Source organism: Staurois parvus, unplaced genomic scaffold (genome assembly GCF_062004578.1).
Source record: "Staurois parvus isolate SC_StPar_1 unplaced genomic scaffold, SC_StPar_1.0 ptg000592l, whole genome shotgun sequence".
Lineage (NCBI taxonomy): Eukaryota > Metazoa > Chordata > Amphibia > Anura > Ranidae > Staurois > Staurois parvus.
Window position 1 is genome coordinate 137,658 of NW_028318388.1, and position 18,402 is coordinate 156,059.

Below are 18,402 nucleotides of genomic sequence, written 5' to 3' on the forward strand. Positions count from 1 at the left end.
ATGTACCCAGAGGTGGCTCTTTAAGTAGGCGGTTGCCTAAGGCCTCGCACTCACAGGGGCCTCCGGGCCGCCTAATTTGCCTAAGGCTAAGTTCACACATGTCTTGTGCGAATTTCCTGTCCATTTTCACTGTGAATTTCCAAAGCAGCTGTTCAGCGGTTCAGTTGTGATTTCCAGATTTCAGTTAAGATGCTAATTTTTTAACAACAGCTGGTTGTTAAAGAGTGGGTCTGGAAGCCGGCTACCGTGACCATAACAACCAATGACTCATCAGCTGAACGTAAGAAAAGTTGTGGGGTACCTCCCCGAGTCCATTCTAGTCTTTTAAGTTTGGTATGGATTTTGAGGGGAACTCCACACTAAATACATTTTTTATATGGGTGGGGTTCCCCTCCAAAATCCATAACAGACCCTTATTTGAGCATGTAGCCTGGCAAGCCAATGAGTCCCCCCCCCCCCCCCGAACTTGGTGGTGAAGTCCTCATCATGGGGGCACTGAGCCCTTCTGCCCCAGAGCACCTTATCTTCATGTTGATGGGAACAAGGGCCTCTTCCCCACAAGCCTGGCTGGTGGTTGTGGGGGTCTGCTGGCAGAGGGCTTATTGGAATCTGGGGGGCCCCCAGATCTGGGCTTCCCTCCTATGTGAATGAGTAGGGGTACATTGTACCCTACTCAATCACCAAAAAAGTGTCAAAAAGAAAAAAAAAACACAGAGACAGTTTTCTGACAATCCCTTTCCTTAAAAAAGAAAAAGAAAAACAATGTAGGTCAAACACGACAAATGCTGCTGCCGCTGGACCGGACAAAAAAAAAAAGCAGGTCCCCTCCTGCAGTCTGCCAGCTCCACCATCTGCCACTTCTGAAATAGCTAAGGGGCGGGGACACCTTATGATGTAATTGGGTGACCATGCTCCCTTGTGACTTCATCAAGCCCGATTTTTTATCTTTTTATAAAAAGATGGTTGTGGTTTATGATAGATGCCGTATCAATAGGGTTTAAATCTCCATAAATGGGTCAGTCATCCCAAAGCAGATTTTCATTTTGGGTGAAACCTGTTGGGCTGAGTCGGCCTATGGCTTCTTACTATGAATACCCAACAACATAATCACCTCAGTTTTTTTAGTTTGCAGTGTTCTCATCAATCTCATCATTAGAGCCCTCTTTCAACAACACCTAAACCCCCCTGATGTCACTTTCTTTATTGACCCCAATGCATTTTGCCAAAATGATCACCAAAATGTCAAGGGAAATAAATACTCTGAATTTTACTCATCCCTTCTAGTAAGCGCTATCTATTGAATGGGCTGTGTAACAATGTCCTATTTGGTATACATGTCTCCTCAACTCCCTGAGATTTACAATATGGTTCCCTAGTGATGCAGGTTGGGAATTTGGAGGGGTGGGGGGGTGGGTGAGACCCTTTTAAAGGGTAATAAAACCTCCTCCTCTCGGGGGGTTAAGGACTGACAGTGGAGGGAAAGAGCATTGTGCGATTTGGAACAAGCTGCAGATGTACAATTGTAACCAACATGAGCAAATCTTGGATCACGTAAATGGATACCAACAAGAGGGGCAGAGCAAGTCATGGACTGAACTGATAGAGATGCAACTTTGCATGGTGTTAACGATCCAAAACATGATTTTTAAATGCTGTTAGCTAACCACTTGAAATTCATTTTTTTGTGATTTTTGTTTTGTTTTAAACATTGAGGATCTATTGCACTTTGAATATTCCATGCAGCTGTACAATGGTAAAGTGTCGGTCAGGTGCGGAGTGTGTTGGACCTGTGAAGGCATTGGTCACCTGTTTTTTGTTTAGTGCCTTGCTATGGACCCCACTATTATCTGTGGGTAAGAGAACCTCCCAAGGATCAGAGTTCAACAAGAGGTCTGGACTTATACGTGAGGAAATAGGAGGACAGGTTACATTTGACACCAATGACGATGATGATTGGTCCAGTGACCAAGGATGGAACACAGAAGATCCCCATCGCTGTCCTCCAACCTGCAGGTGCACTGAAACCCATGTGAATTGCTCTGGGGTTGGACTATTGGTCATCCCTTCTGCCAAGGAGTGCCCACCAGACACCGTCACCATGTGAGTAATTTTATTTAAACAAAACGAACTTACAGAAAAATGAACACTTTTTATTGCAAATGTTGTAAAAAGGACCAGGCCCAGTACAAGGGGTGGGCAGAAGGGGCAGGTGACAACACGTGGGAGGGGGGCACCACGTGGAAGCCACACTCCCCTCACCACATGCATGCTCCAGGTCAGTGGCTGGCAACCAGCAGGCCACAGCTTCTTGTCTGTTTTTCTGCCTTGACCTCTACAGGCAAATGGAAATACACCCATATTACCTCATGCATTAGCAGCAGGGGAGGGGGTGCAGTTCTACATCCTCACCTTGGGCTCTGGATGAACCCATTCTGGTACTGAAAAGGATCCATCTGTCCAAAAGTAACATTTTAGTTGTTAGTGGAGTTGAGTTCTTTATGTCTTGGATACTCCAACAGTGGGATCTTCCTGACATAATTCTTGACTTTATCCACCTGGGAATTTTGTTTTTTAAGAAAAAAATAACAAACATGTCTATACTTACCTGCTGTGTGCAGTGGTTTTGCACAGAGCAGCCTGGATCCTCCTTTTCTCGGGTCCCCTACAGGCTCTCCTGGCCCCTCCTTTCTGTCGGGTGCCCCCACAGCAAGCAGCTTGCTATGGGGGCACCTGCTACTCCATGTGTCCAGTCACACGGAGCTGCGGCTCAGCCCCGCCCCACCCTCTCTCTCTTTTCATTGGCTTACTGGCTGTGATGGACAGCAGTGGGAGCCAATGGCTTCCACTTCTGTCTCAGCCAATGAGAAGAGGGATTTCCGGGATAGCCGAGACTCCAGTGCACATCGCTGGATCTAGAGGGGTCTAGGTAAGTATTAGGGGGGGCTGGAGGGATGCTGCACACAGAAGTCTTGAGCCTTTACAATCATTTTAGACAACAGCAGGTTGGCATTGTTTTGTAGTATTCTGACATCTAGTGGTGATTTGGGGCCACTACAGCTTGTTTATTGAGTGATTTTGGTTTCTCCCTCCTACCCTCCTCTTTTGTGCTAGTTAGTTCAGCCCTAGCTAGACTGTCCTCAATTCATTAATGTTCTCTCAGTCAGTGGTAGTACTTCACAGAGACAGGGCTTGGGAAAGTCATTGTTTTCTTACACTTCAAAAGACTTGGAAAAACATCCTCTGTACAGCAAGTAGCTGAACTAAAATTGTGTTGGATTCAACTTCTGTGTCTTATTGAGGAGTTAAGCTGCCTATGGATGGTGAATAGATGAATAGTGAATAGATGGCCATGCTGTCTGAACAGACTGAGTTTGAGGAGGTATGACAATGGCATTTGAAACAGAGCACAGAAAGGTTTGGAGTTTAGGTGATGCCATATTGGCTAATTTAAGTTAATAAAGATGCAAGATTTCTAAATAACTTTGATCCCTTCTTCTACAAACCTTTTGCATTTTTTAATTGCAAAAATAACAAAAACCTTCAGAAAACATGGGCAACCCTTCCTAATTGGGCACAACAGGTGTGCAGAATCAGAGATCTCATCAATAGATATTCGAGAGATTCTGTCAGGTGTATTGACCCTGGTATTTGCCCCCCCCCCAAAAAAAGTATCAGTTTTGGATGGACTGACCCTTGTACAGCTTGTAGCAGATTTGTAAAGAGATATAGGCTGGGAAATACACCAGAGACCACTTTGTTTTTGTTTTCTGCAGCTCTGAAACTATCAGAGAACTTTTTCTTGATTTATTCACATACAGGGGCGGACTGACCATTTGGAAACTCAGGCACTGCCCGAAGGCCTGGGGTCAGTAGGGGGCCCCATGAGATGCCCCTGGTACCTTTTTCATAGGCTTTTTTGAGTTTGGGCAAGGACACAGGGGCCCCATGATCCCCTATTGCCCAGGAGCCCCATGAGTTGTTAGTCCGCCCCTGTTCACAAAGTCAGGTTGAAAAAGGACAGAAGTCCAATTAGTTCAACAAGTAGAACAGTAAATAAATAGGAGACATAGACAGATTCTATAACCACATTTGATCAAGGCAAAAAAAAAACCTATGAAGCTTTGAAACCTTTGAAAGTTCTAAAAGTCAAGCACAGGCAAAAAATGCATATCAGTGAATAATCAGCTCTGTGCGTTAACTGTTAGGTGCTGAAGACTGAATATAGAAGAGATCTGTTTGAGCTGCCAACCTACCTACATGCAGGAGTAATGTTAATATTGAATTGAGCTCATTTTGCAATGGGTGGTAACATAAGAGACGTACCCGCCAAGATGTGAATATTTCATTAATAACATGGGATGGATTCAATCTGACAGAGAAAGGGAAAACCCCTTTGTTTGTTGAATGGGTCATAGACAGGCAAATTTTGAAAAGGATACCAGATGCAATGGTTTTTGTATGTTCTGCTAATTTATTTTGCAGTACATTCAGCTTTGCTGCTTTACAATTGGTTTCTAAATTTGCTAACTGTCGGTGCATGCTGTGCCTACCAATAACTGGCCATGTACCTACCTGATTAGCTAGACACGTCAACCTCTTTTCTTCATGCCTGATGCATCCTTTCCTTCTTCCTCACTCATTCCACTCACTCTCCTTCTTACACTGTGTGGGATTTGGCACAGGAGGCAGGAATGCCATTCAACACTGCAATCCTATACTGACCAAATCATGAGACTCTACCCTGGAAAGGTTTATGGAGGGAAAAACATGCCACCCTTGCAGACTAAGGACAAAACTCCAAACATACATGTACCGGTCATGGAACATCCAGATTTTTCTCTATATCTCATACCCTCATTATTTCTCTTTACCTTGTTCTACTTTTTATTTCTGTCTCCCTTCCTCTCTTTTTCTTTCTGTGAAGGTAGACTACGAAAGGTATAAAGTGTGAACAAAAAACACATTTCTGAAACAAAAACAAGGAAGAACAATCTGACACTTAAATGGTCCTCTTTCCTTTCCCTTTCCCTTGTCCTTTTCCCTTTCACCTTTCCTTTGCTTCCTTTTCCCTTCCCATATTCCTTCCCTCTTTCCCTATTCCTTTCTTTCCATTTACCTTCTCCTTTTCCTTTCCCTTTCCTTTCCCATTTCCCTTTTCTATTCCCTTCCCATTTCCCTTCCCCTTTCCTTTCCCTTCCTCTTTTCCTTTCCCGTCCCATTTCCCTTCCCCTATTCCTTTCTTTCCATTTACCTTCTCCTTCTCCTTTCCCTTTCCATTTCCCTTCTCTTTCCCATTTCCTTTTTCCTTTCCCTTCCCCTATCCCTCCCATTCCCCTTCCCCTATTCCTTTCCCTTCCCATTTCCCTTCCCCTATTCCTTTCCCATTTCCCTTCCCCTATTCCTTTCTTTCCATTTACCTTCTCCTTTTCCTTTCCTTTCCCATTTCCCTTCCCCTATTCATTTCTTTCCATTTACCTTCTCCTTTCCTTTCCCATTTGACTTCCCTTTTTCCTTCCCATTTTCCTTCCCCTATTCATTTCTTTCCATTTGCCTTCTCCTTTTCCTTTCCATTCCCATATCCCTTCCCCTATTTCTTTCCCCTATTCTTTTCTTTCCATTTGCCTTCTCCTTTTCCTTTCCTTTCCTTTCCCATATCCCTTCCCCTTTTCCTTTCCCTTCCCATTTCCCTTCCCCTATTCCTTTCTTTCCATTTGCCTTCTCATTTTCCTTTCCTTTCCTTTCCAATTTCCCTTCCCTATTCCTTTCTTTCCATTTCCCTTCTCCTTCTCCTTTCCCTTTCCATTTCCCTTATCTTTCCCATTTCCCTTTTCCTTTCCCTTCCCCTATCCCTCTCATTTCCCTTCCCCTATTCCTTTACCTTCCCATTTCCCTTCCCCTATTCCTTTCTTTCCATTACCCTTCTCCTTTTCCTTTCCTTTCCCATTTCCCTTCCCCTATTCCTTTCTTTCCATTTACCTTCTCCTTTCCCTTTCCCTTCTCTTTACCATTTCCCTTTTCCTTTCCCTTCCCCTATCCCTTCCCATTTCCCTTCCCCTTTTCTTTTCCACTATTCCTTTCTTTCCATTTACCTTCTCCTTTCCCAGTCCCTTTCCATTTCCCTTCCCCTTTTCCTTTCCCTTCCTATTTCCTTTTTCCTTTCCCTTCCCATTTCCTTTCCATCTTTACTGACACAAAAACAAGAAAGAACACTTATGTTCAAATGCTTTTTTTTCTTTTCACTGGAAAATCAGTGAGACTGAACTTTCTGGGGTTACTTTGTACACTAAACTCCACAGGTCCGCCATGTTACAAAAAAAGAAAGCAACACTTTTGGCAGTTTTAGAACATTTTATCCGCCTCATACTAGAATGAACATTGACTTGAAAGTATTTTTTTTTTATGAAAAAAAAAAATAATTTTAATACAAAATGTTAAAGAAATTATTTTTAATAAACTATACTTTTTTATAATAATTACAAAAGTAAGTGCAATTTTCTTTTTAGGAAATGTCAGCTTAGGTAATGTGGTCTTGTTGTCCATAGCATCGTTTTCAGTTCAGAGGAAGTACCTGGCTGCTTTAGGTACTCACAAAGATCAGGCCCCTCTGGTCATAGGCACCAAAATGATCTACCTGATGTCAATGAAGTCTTGTAAGGGTAATGCTCACATTCCTTAGCAATGACAGGTCCTGGTGTTTCCCCAGACTGATAGATATAATACAGGAATAGAAATAGCGGGGAGGTTAATTTAAGCATGTAGGAATTGCTGAAGCATATCACTTAGTGTAGATAATAGATGACATGCACACCACTCCCTGCACACAATACATATCTCCATCCACACACCCACAGAATACATGTCCTATGCACTATCCCACTGTTTTCTTGGTATCCTTGGCAATGGCAGCGGCTGGGAACACACAGCTGTGGGTCTCCGGGCAGCCCTTGAGCTACACCAAGAATGTGCCGGCTTTATTGTACTTGTTTGTCCGAAGGACAATGCTGTAGACAAAATGTTCAGAACTGTGGCCAGTTTTCCTTTGACCTGTCTACCCATTTTATAGTGTCCATCCACCCTGGACTATGGGATGGGGAGGGAGGCAGAGAAACATGTATCCTTAAAGTGTATCAAAAGCCTAAATGTTTGCTTAGCATTTTGGATGAAGGAACCAAGAGTTACAACCTCAGCCAGGTTTTTATTGCTGTCTGTGTCCTTCCTATTTGCACTTCCATTTTTACCAAACTAAAAATGTTACTGTTCTTGACGGAGTACTAGTCCTGCATTGTATAGGATGATGGTGAGGGACTGTCCACAATTCGGAGGATCCAGGAGAAGAGGACAGCACTGGACCCTGCCAGAGAGGAATAAGGTAAGTAAAACCGACTCGTCCTCTGGCTCGTAGACTAATTAGCTTTTAACCCATGAATTCTCTATCTTCCTTCCCCAGAAGAAACCCTTAAATAACTTTCAAGTCTCTGGGAACACTTAATAATATCAAATCATCAGGGATCAATGGGAAACATGCCCTTTATATTGGTGGCCAGTGGGAAGAATGCTCTTTACATTGGTGATCAAAGGAAGAATGTGCCTAACATTGGTGGGCAGTGGGAAGAATGTCCCTTACATTGGTGGGCAGTGGGAAAAATGTCCCTTACATTGGTGGTCATTGGGAAGAATGCTCTTTACATTGGTGATCAAAGGAAGACTGCCCCTAACATTTGTGGGCATTGGGAATAATGTCCCTTACATTGGTGGTCATTGGGAAGAATGCCCCTTGTATTAGTGGCAAGTGAGAAGAATGTCCCTTACATTGGTGGGCAGTGAGAAGAATGTCCCTTACATTGGTGATCATTGGGAAGAATACTCTTTACATTGGTGATAAAAGGAAGAATACCCCTAAAATTGGTGGGCATTGGGAAGAATGTCTCTTACATTGGTGGTCATTGGGAAGAATGCCCCTTGTATTAGTGGCAAGTGAGAAGAATGTCCCTTACATTGGTGGGCAGTGGGAAGCATGTCCCTTACATTGGTGGACAGGGGGAAGAATGGTCCTTACAGTGGTGATCAGCAAGTAGAATGTTCCTTACATTGGTGGTCATTGGTAAGGATGTCCCTTACATCTGTGGTCAGTAGGATGAATGCCCTTTACATTGGTGGTCAGTGGGCAGAATGCCCCTTAAATTGGTGGTCAGTGGGAACAATGTTTAGGGACAGCTAAAAAGGTCATTTGTGTCATGCTTCTGGCTTTACCAAGTAGTGTTGTCAGAGAAAATATGTAGGCACCATCACATGGGAGGTCAATTAGCCAAAGCTCAAGAAACCCCTATCAACCTCTAGAGCATGGGTGTCAAACTGGCGGCCCTCCAGCTATTGCCAAACTACAAGTCCCATGAGGCATTGCTAGGTTGACAGTTACAAGCATGACTCCCAAAGGCAGAGGCATGATGGATCTTATAGTTTTGCAACAGCTGGAGGGCCGCCAGTTTGACACCTCTGCTCTAGAGGAACTCTGATTGAAAGTTACTCATTTAACCCTTTGGGGTGGAGAGGGCCATTGCAAAGGTTTTCTTTTCTCCGTTCAGAATTTGGGCTTTAAGCCTCCAAGGAGGTCAGGAACTAATTTTGGAATTATGAGTGGGAGGTCTCACTGCTGGAACATCCAAGAACTAAAGCATCACCATTAGGTAGACTGACCCTTTTTACCATTAATGTATGTAAGCCACTTATATACAGGCTTTGTGTGTCCTTCGGAACAGTCAACAATGTGGTAAGTAAAGGAAAGGCTGTAAATTCAGGTTAATACAATGTATTGACTAAGAATGTAATTGTATATCAGGAATTCAAAGAACCCTTTTATGCGCTGTAGGAATGTGGGCTGTCATTGCATCCTTTCAGACTATTAACAGCTGCTCCTTAAACAAATCGCATAGCTTCTCGTTCATCTGCATAGCCCTGTACAAAGACAAGTGCAATGAACTGATGTAACCTTAACCTCCCTAGCGGTCTGATTATGTCCATATTTCTCTGCTCAAAGCGGTACATTTTTTTGCATGGAAATATGTATTTTTTTATTGTAGGCCTGTAATTTTTAGGAATAACTCACTGAAATCAGTCCGAACAAGAGTCTAGTAAACATCCCGGGTATGTTACAATTTGAAACACGAAATCATAAATTATACTTTAATAAATAATCATAAATAATAATAATATAATAATAATACATTTAATTCAATAATATAATCAAACCAAAAACACTGAAATTTGAAATAGAGCGGAAAGTTCGCACATCACTGAGCAAAGTCGCAAAATCGTTTTCAATGTCTGAGACGAATTTCCCCCACGAATCATTATCACTCAATTCTGCAAGTGGTTCTGATTTACTATCGCTGTTCTCTAGCCGGTCTAAAACCACTTTTGACCTAAAGGGACGCTTTTTGGACGCCATGGACGTTTCTCAGTATCCAGGCAGAAAGAACAGTAAAAATGCAGGCAGGGCGCCGGACAAAGCACTCGGGACAAAATGTATGTTATATGGTTTGATACAGGAATGTTTTACTATGTGATTTTAGTGTATTTAGTGAATGTCACTTTTTGTCATTTTCAAATTTCCCGCCGTTCTGTCCCCCGTACGTTCCGACATCGCAGAGGACGGAACCCAGAAGACAGATGCCGGCATCGGCCGGAGGACATTGCCGGGGACACTGCAGGAGGGACATCGCGGGAGCGCAGGACAAGGTAAGTGATCGAGGGATCCCGGAGCAGCGTTGTAGTGTATTCCCGAGTGTAGCTCGGGGTTACCGCTTGTGGTGCTGAAACTTTACCCCGAGCTACACTCGGGTATACCGGCAGGGGGTTAAAAGTCGCAGATATTTCTAACATTCTTACATGAAAACCACCACGTGCACATAGTGAAAAGCATTATATGTATTTTTTAAATGCAAGGTAAGTACCTGAATTTGACCTGGTATCCGCCTCCTGCAGTTCCTGTAGAGCAGAAGTAGGCAACCTTAAAGTTCCATTCACACCTATTCAGTTTGCTTTTTGTTCGTTTTGCAGTGCTTTTTGCAATTCTCTACAGGTGTTTTTGATGCGTTTTTACCGCGTTTTGCGTTTTGTTCAACTCTTTGCTGGGCAGAATTAAAATGCAAAACGCAAAACACTGCAAAAACGCACTACTGTGCATTTCAGCAGATTCTCCCTTGAACTCTATTGTAGCAAAAAAGCTGCTTTTTGCTTTTAAAAAAGTCCCTGACCCTTTCCAAAATTGCAGCAGCTCAAAAATGCATAGACGTGAACATATTCCATAGGAAACCATGTTAAATGGACTGTAGTGTGTTTCTGCAAAAAGCAATAAAAAACGCATTGGTGTGAATGGAGCCTAAAGAAGTGGAGATCCACCTGAACAACATTGGAGAAGTCAAAGATCACCAGGGACACTGTGTTGCTTCCTCACACCTGATTTAAACCTCTAATTGCTGTACTACCATGTCACAATCACATGTATTGCATGGCAGTCATGGGCCTAAATCAAGTGATGAGGAGGCAAGGTGATGCCTGTTTAACCCCTTGTTTGCTGTACTGCACAAAATTGCAGAACGGCCTCATTCACATGAATGGTCATGCTTGGCTGGTGCTACACCCACCAACTCAGGGGCGGACTGACCATTCAAGCAGTCGGGCAGTGGGGGGCCCCATGAGATGCCCCTGGTACCTTTCATTGGCTTTTTCATAGGCTTTTTTGTGTGTGGGCGAGGACACAGGGGCCCCATGATCCCCTATTGCCAGGGGACCCCATGAGTTGTCAGTCCTCCCCTGCACCAACCATAACAGGGTGTAGGAACAGCACTACAGAGGAGACATCAACTTATGCAGCTCTTGCTCCCCACTACAGCTCCAACTTTACAAGCAGTCCCTCGGCATTGCATTCTGATGCTCTGGTATGGCAGGTCAGCAAGCCCAGACTGAAAACTACCAGTCACCTGGCCAAGATCTACTGGTTGCTGATCCCTGCTGTAGAGCAAAGCTCAAACCAGGGTAGGCAGAAAACGCAAAAGCAGCCAATCAGCTAGGTTGAAAGGCAGGGAGCATGCTGATAGGAGAAGAGATCAGAGAGAGAGATGAGCTCATGAATGTGCTGCTTCTCCATTCACTGTCCAGTCACAGGCAAGGGGGGGGGGGGGAACAAGACCTGTAAGTGTTACTTAGCTGCAGAAACATCTAAGAGTAGGAGTTTAACTATGCCCCCCCCCCTTTTTCCTTATGGCAGTTGTATTTAAAACCCAACTCCAGACAAAACTTTTTGTTTGAGTTGATAACAGTCAGAAACTGAGTGATGTTGTGTTGCTTTCAGTGTACTTTTTTGCACTAACAGTGGCTGAATGTAACGAAACAATGGTGTATTAATGGTTGCATAGCTGAATTATTCTGTGTATTTTATATCTTTCTAGAGTTCAACTTTATTGTATTTTTCAAATACTTGCAAACAGTAAGTACCTGAATTGGACCAAATATTGATCACTTGCAGTTCCTGTATAGTAGAGCTGAAGCAGCAGTACAAAGGAGCCAATCAGTTTATATGCTAATAGGAGGAGAGAGCAGAGTGACAAAGAGATGAGCTCATCAGTCTGCTGCTTCTCCTTTCACTGTCCAGTCACAGGCAGGGGAAGGGATTGTTATTTTATCTTTGAATGGGCTATTCATTTTTATAGTGGTATCTTTGACTGGAGTTGTGCATTAGGGACTTAACAAACCATCAGTTTGGAGTGGATTTACATATCTTTAAAAGAAGAATTAAGTAAATGTTATCAGCAAAAATAAGTAATGATTGTTGTGTCTTGTCTCCTCCAGGGACCTTTCAGGAAACCAGCTGACCGTGTTCCATGTGACAGTCCTGAGTGAACTCTGGAGCCTCCGAGAACTGTGAGTAGGAAGTATTGAACAGAGAAGAGGTGAAGTGGTTTACATCTGAATTTTAAATCCACTTATACTTCCATCATGAGTAGATGCTATTTAACAAATTAATTTACATGCTATGCGTGTATCTGCCATTTTTCCCCTCCTAAGATCTGGGAATTGATCCAAGCTCTAAGTATGACTGTTTGAAAGCAGGAAGGGTCTCACTCCTCCTCCTGCATTCTCCATAACCCCGCTGGTAGGTCAAGATGACCTTGTGATGTCTGTAGCACTGGGAAGGAGAAAAATTACACTACCTAATGTTTTTGAATGCAGAAAGGAAAAAACTCACTCAAGCACAACTCTACTTTAGTAATTTAGCCTTTTGCCATCCACATAAAGCATATGTATGGCAGCAAAGAGGGTGAGCTTTAACGCCCAATGGCCACACATATACGTCATATGGGCAGCAGAGCTTTCTGTGCTGTGAGCACCATCGCTGTGTGCTCCCAGAACAGTGACCAAGCTGTCAAAGACAAATAATTGGGAGGCAGAGGGACTCACTTCTGGTCAAGTGACCACTATGACAGCCAATCACAGTGGTACATGATCTGCCAATCTTCCCAGTCCCTGGTGTACAGACCCAGCTTACTTAAGCATAAGCAAAGATTTAGTAAAAACCATTGTAGTAAAAAAAATTACCATTAGAACCAGAATTATATGCAGCTGAAATTATATGCAAATCTTGACTTTTACTTTAAAACGTGAGCTTCACCTTGACCACTCCCGTATCTTTAACCTCGCTAGTAGTCTTCCAATGTGATGGATGACCTTACTAAACAGTAGGGAAGCTTAAGAGGCAGGGGAGGAGGCCTGGCTTGACTTTCATCACATACCCTGGTCCTTATACACCACCACAACTGTTCAGCCACTGTTATTGGGGAGACCTGGCTGTCATTCTGAGAGCTGGGTCTCTCTCCGTACCCCCCTGTATAATGATGCTCGCATGCAGTGTTTGTCTTGAAGAAATAGTTACTGAAGAACATGTAATTACATAGTTAATCTGGCTGAAAAAAGACAAAAGTCCATCCAGTTCAACCATAAAATACAAAAAACAAAACAAAAAAGTTATAATCCTACACCCACAGTTCCAGAGGAAGGCAAAACAAAACAGCAAAGCATGATCCAATTTGCTCCTGAAGGGGAAAAAATTCTTTCCTGATCCCCCGAGAGGCAATCGGATATTCCCTGGATCATCTTTACTTACAAATGTTATATCCAGTTATATTCTGGGTATCTAGGAAAGACTCCAGGCCTTTTTTTAAAGCAATCCACTGAGCTGGCCAGAACCAACTCTTGAGGGAGTCTAGTTCACATTTTCACAGCTTTTACTGTGAAGAAACCTTTCCGTATTTGGAGATTAAATCCTCCAGCCATAATACGAGGTTAATTTCTGCAGTACAGTTAACCGTTTGGGATACAGATCAACCAGTCTTCTTAATTGTGTGGCAATCCAAGATCTGCAACCTGAACAGCAGGCTCTCCTTTCCACGCAGGTCTCTGGAGGCTCTAACCTGAAGACCTTCCAGTGTCATAGCATCAACTTTGTTGTGGCTGCTATGCTCCAAACACAGGGACCCGAAGTCCTAAATTACCTAGAGCAGGTGTAAAAATCATTACCCACTCCATTGCTCCTTCTGGAACATATGGTAGCAACCAGCTTGGCAGAGCCAGTTCAACTAACTCCGCTACAGAATTCAAACTCTTTACTGGTGCCTTCCTATTTTCCTCCATAGTCCTTCCATCAAGGGACTTGCCCAAACAAATACACAAAAGTCCAGTTGGGACTGACATTCCTTTTAAAGAAGGTAAATTCTTTTACTTGAAGAAAATACAGTTGCAAGTTCCAACAACCGACAAGATATGTCCATGAACTTATCAAAATAGAACACCTTCGAAATGGGGAGACTTGGGGCTCACATGGTTCAGAAAGTAGACCACCATGTCCCTTTCTCAATCAGGGTGCCCAAACTGTTCTCTCCCATCTCCACCAGGAAGAAGTCCCAAGATGGGAAACCTTAGTACTCACATACAGTATTGACTATATGTGCTCTCTGCATGAGTGGAGTTTTTTCTTAACTTTTTTCCCATGCAAAAGCAACCCAGCTCAACTCACAAAACCTTATATACCCGATCAAGGCAGAATGACAGGGAACGCTGCCCAGCAGTCATCTGCATAGGGCTCTACAAGTAGCTGTGTCTTCTTCCCATGGACCAGCAATGTGCAATTGAGTAGTGATTATTTGTCATTGTGCAAAAATCACTAGTAGGCCCCAGATTAACAGAAGCCAAATGTAGTAAGGAATATGTCCATAAAATGATCCTAAAAGTGGCCAAAAAGTCCTTAAAGCAGCTCCTCCACAGATAAAGGGATATCTGAAATACAGCAGAAGAACACAAGAGTGCGCTTCTAAGTGCAGCAGAAAACACATTTATTAATAAAAGAGTAACTATCTACTCACATGAGTAAGAAAAATAAAATGCTGAACCACTGTGGAGAGTGTAAGCCAAGGCATGGAAGCCTTGAGAAAGGCTTGACGTGATTCTAAAGGCTTAAATTAAAAAAAAAAGAACAAACATGTCTATACTTACCTGCTGTGTGCAGTGGTTTTGCACAGAGCAGCCTGGATCCTCGTCTTATCGGGTCCCCCCACCGGCGCTCCTGGCCCCTCCCTGCTGTAGGGTGCCCCCACAGCAAGCAGTTTGCTATGGGGGCACTTAAGCACGTTCACTCCCCAGCCGCTGCTCCGTGTGTATGTTCGCACACAGAGCCGCGGCTCGGCCCATCCCCCTCTCTCTTCTCATTGGCCAACTCCCACTGCTGTCTCAGCCATTGAGGAGAGGGAGTCCTGGGATATCCGGGATTCCAGTGCATCGCTGGATCGAGAGGGGGCTTAGGTGAGTATTAGGGGTGCTGGGAGATCCTGCACACAGAAGGTTTTTTACCTCCATGCATAAAAAACCTTGAGCCTTTACAACCACTTTAAGAAAGAGGTGTTGCCACCTTGAAACGCGTAGTCACTCCCCCCCCCCCACATGCCCCCAGAGTCAGACATTACTGCTGACGTTCACATGCTGTCAAACCTTTGCCAGTTTGCCTTCCATGCCTTGGCTTACACCCTCTATAGTTCAGTGTTCTGCCTAGCTGGATGTTCTTCGTCCTTGCCTGGGACCACGGATGATAGCTTTTGGGTTACATGACATGAGTTTTATTCTTCATACTCAAGTGTGTAGATATTTTTAATAATACATTTGTTTTTTGCTGCACTTAGACGCGCCCTCTTGTGTTCTTCTAATGTGAAATTCAGGGTTACTGACAGCGGTAACGATATAAAACTATATTCACAGAAGATTCTTTTTTGACACCTCTGAGAGATATACAAAGTTGCTAAGTGTAACCATTGGCCTCTGCTTATGTTAGGCAGGTCAATCCTTTAACCCTTTTGCTGCCAGGTCCATATGTCATACTGTAGCCACATGGATTGTGTGTAAATCCGACAAGCAGACTCCTGTCTGTCAGGTGGAAGCATTCGGGTGGCTACATTGCAGTCCGATTGCTTTTACACACCCCCCCTGGTAACGGCACCCCCCCACACACACACACCTGCGTGCCCCCACCATGTAAATGCGAGCTCCACTTGCCCATCTGTGGGCCCAGGACTGACATAGCGGGTGCCACCAGATTTATGTCACTACCGGGTCCCCCTGTCAATTTCCCCAGCAAAGAAAGGATTGCAATGCGATCTGCATTGCATTACATTCAGTGGTGCACAAAGGAGACATCTTGTTCCAATTGCAATTCCTGATCTGCTCTTTTTTTGTTTAGCAATGTAAGTCACAATCAAGTTTCCATTATTGAAGAAGCAGGGATCGTCTCACTACCCCAGCTGCAATCATTGTAAGTACCATGATACTAATAGGGGAGATTACTTATTACAGGTACTTGTATAGCACTGTCAATTTACTTTACATATACAGTATATTGTACCAGGGGTGGACTGACAACTCATGGGGCCAACGGGCAATAGGGAATCATGGGGCCCCTGTGTCCTCACCCACACTCAAACCACACCCAAAAAAGCCTATGAAAGGTACTAGGGGCATCTCATGGGGCCCCCTACTGACCCTGGGCCCTCAGGCACTGCCTGAGTGCCCGAATGGACAGTCCGCCCCTGTATTGTACATTCACATCAGTCCCTAACCCTCAAGGGGCATACAATCTAAGGTCCCTAACTTACATTCATACATACACATACTAGGGACAATTTACACAGGACCTAATTAACCTACCAGCATGTCTTTGGAGTGTGGGAGGAAACCGGAATACCTCGAGGAAACCTATGCAGGCACAGGGAGAACATGCAAATTCCAGGCAGGTGGTGCTGTAGCTGGGTTTCAAACCAACAACCCCAGTACTGCCAGGTGGAAGTGCTAACAATTTAGCCACTGTGCTGCCCCTTTAGTGAAGCAGAATGAGGAACCCATAGCTGTCCAATTACAACGTCTGGTATGTCTTTCTCAACACTGCTTGTTTATGGTTCAATGAAAAAGTAGATGTTAAAGGGTGTTACAAAGAGAGACAGTGTTTTTTTGCCCTGGCTGTACTGTCTGACAGAGGTGACATGAGACTTCCTTATAGAATTATAAGTATTTTGGTGTGTAAACAGTTAACATTTTCACAGGGTGTCCCAAAAATCTGGATCCATAGCCATAAAATGTGTTTTAAGCCCAGTTCAAGGAAATTAGAAAATCCTCACTCATTTAGTCTAGAAAAGAATAAAAGCACTTTAACTTACCCGATCCTCCGCTCTCAGGAGATGGCGCTCTCCCACACACCACCGGTGGACTGTCCTTCGGCATCATCATGCCCAATGCAGAGCTGTGGACCCTGCTTTGGTCTTGATGACATCAGAACTTTAGAACAGCAGAGCATATGAGAGAAAAACTGTAGAGAGATCAGGTAAGTAGATCTTTTGTGTAGATCTTCCATGTCCTTTAAACCTAAATAAGCAATTAACTCCTTGTGGGGCGCAATCCCACAGCAAGGAATAATAATAATTTTTATGTTTCCTAGAGTTGGGCTTGAAATGTTTTATTACAGTAAATCTTCAAATTGACTGCCTTGAACCCTGCACCACTTGTATATAAAAGACAAAAACAGTTCCTAGTATGGCAGGACCGATGTTGTAACATGCAGAGATGAGTTCCTCCTTTAGTGTAATGATTGTTCTTGGCCAGTTTTGAATGACTACTGACTTCAGATGACCCCCAGAGAAAAAAGTTGAATAGTATTAGGTCCAGAAACCAAAGAGGCCATTCAGCTTGACCTAGCCTTCTTAGCCATGTGTTTGAAAATGTTTGATTTAAAATAAAGGGCTGTCATCTAATCTTGAGGCAAGAAAAGACCGTGACATACCGAGGTAGGTTTCCTGTTACTATAAAAAAAAATATAGCCGAATTATTGTGTCACCAGATATCTCCATTCACACCATAATTCAAGTGAGACTTGGGAAGAGAAAAAGGATGGAGGATCTGCATGACTAAGGGGAAGAATGGGTCAGAAAAAAATTAAAAATTTGAGTTCAATGTGGAGGGGGTGTAGGTCTTATTGGTTTGGATGGATCCGCAAGGGTGGATCCAAAAAGGGTGGTTTGTGTGAAGGAGATGCTGCACACAGAAGGTTTTTTACCTCCATGCATAAAAAACCTTGAGCCTTTACAAAAGAGGTGTTGCCACCTTGAAATGCGTAGTTACTCTCCCCCCCATATGCCCCCAGAGTCAGACATTACAGCTGACGTTCACATGCTGTCAAACCCTTGACAGTTTGCCTTCCATGCCTTGGCTTACACCCTCCACAGCAGTTCAGTGTTCTGCCTAGCTGGATGTTCTTCCTCCTTGCCTGGGACCACGGATGATGGCTTTTGGGTTACATGACATGCGTTTTATTCTTCATACTCATGTGTGTAGATATTTTTAATAATACATTTGTTTTCTGCTGCACTTAGATGCGCCCTCTTGTGTTCTTCTAATGTGGATTCTGGATATTCATTCCAAAATGTTCATGCAAAGAGTATGTTTCCCTACTCACCCACCCTAGAATTTTGGTCCATGTATGTCAGGGGTTGTAGGGAGGTATTATAAACCACTTGCCCTCCAGAGGCCCTTCTTGACCAGGCCATTTTTTTCTATACGGCTCTGCGTTACTTTAAAAAAAAAAAAAAAGTCACAGCAGCTTGGTGGTTCAGGGCGTCTTTGGGGGTCAGTCAGTAAATAAATGAATTGTTACTAAACTGGGGGGCCCATCTTGGTTGGTTCTCCCAGGAGCTAGGTCCTCTTGGACAAAATATAAGAAGGTGTGAGTTTGTAACTTCTTTGAACCGGTGCAGCTGAGGACATGGGTGATTCCAGTTATACATTCTGCTTTTAAGGGCACCCTGGTTGCCTTTTTTA

General features: G+C 43.7%; 1 protein-coding gene across 5 annotated transcripts in view; it reads left to right on the forward strand.

Moving 5' to 3' along the window:
• Positions 1–1,507: 1,507 nt before the first annotated feature.
• The window catches only part of LOC149449951 (polycystin-1-like), a 123,105-nt gene continuing 106,210 nt past the window's right edge, over positions 1,508–18,402 (forward strand). For all 5 annotated transcript variants that reach the window (XM_089692532.1, XM_089692533.1, XM_089692534.1 and 2 more), the window contains exons 1-3: positions 1,508–2,100; positions 11,848–11,919; positions 15,779–15,850. In XM_089692532.1, coding sequence (XP_089548658.1) covers positions 1,751–2,100; positions 11,848–11,919; positions 15,779–15,850 — 494 coding nt within the window. In that variant the 5' untranslated portion in view covers positions 1,508–1,750. The remainder of the gene's footprint in view (positions 2,101–11,847; positions 11,920–15,778; positions 15,851–18,402) is intronic.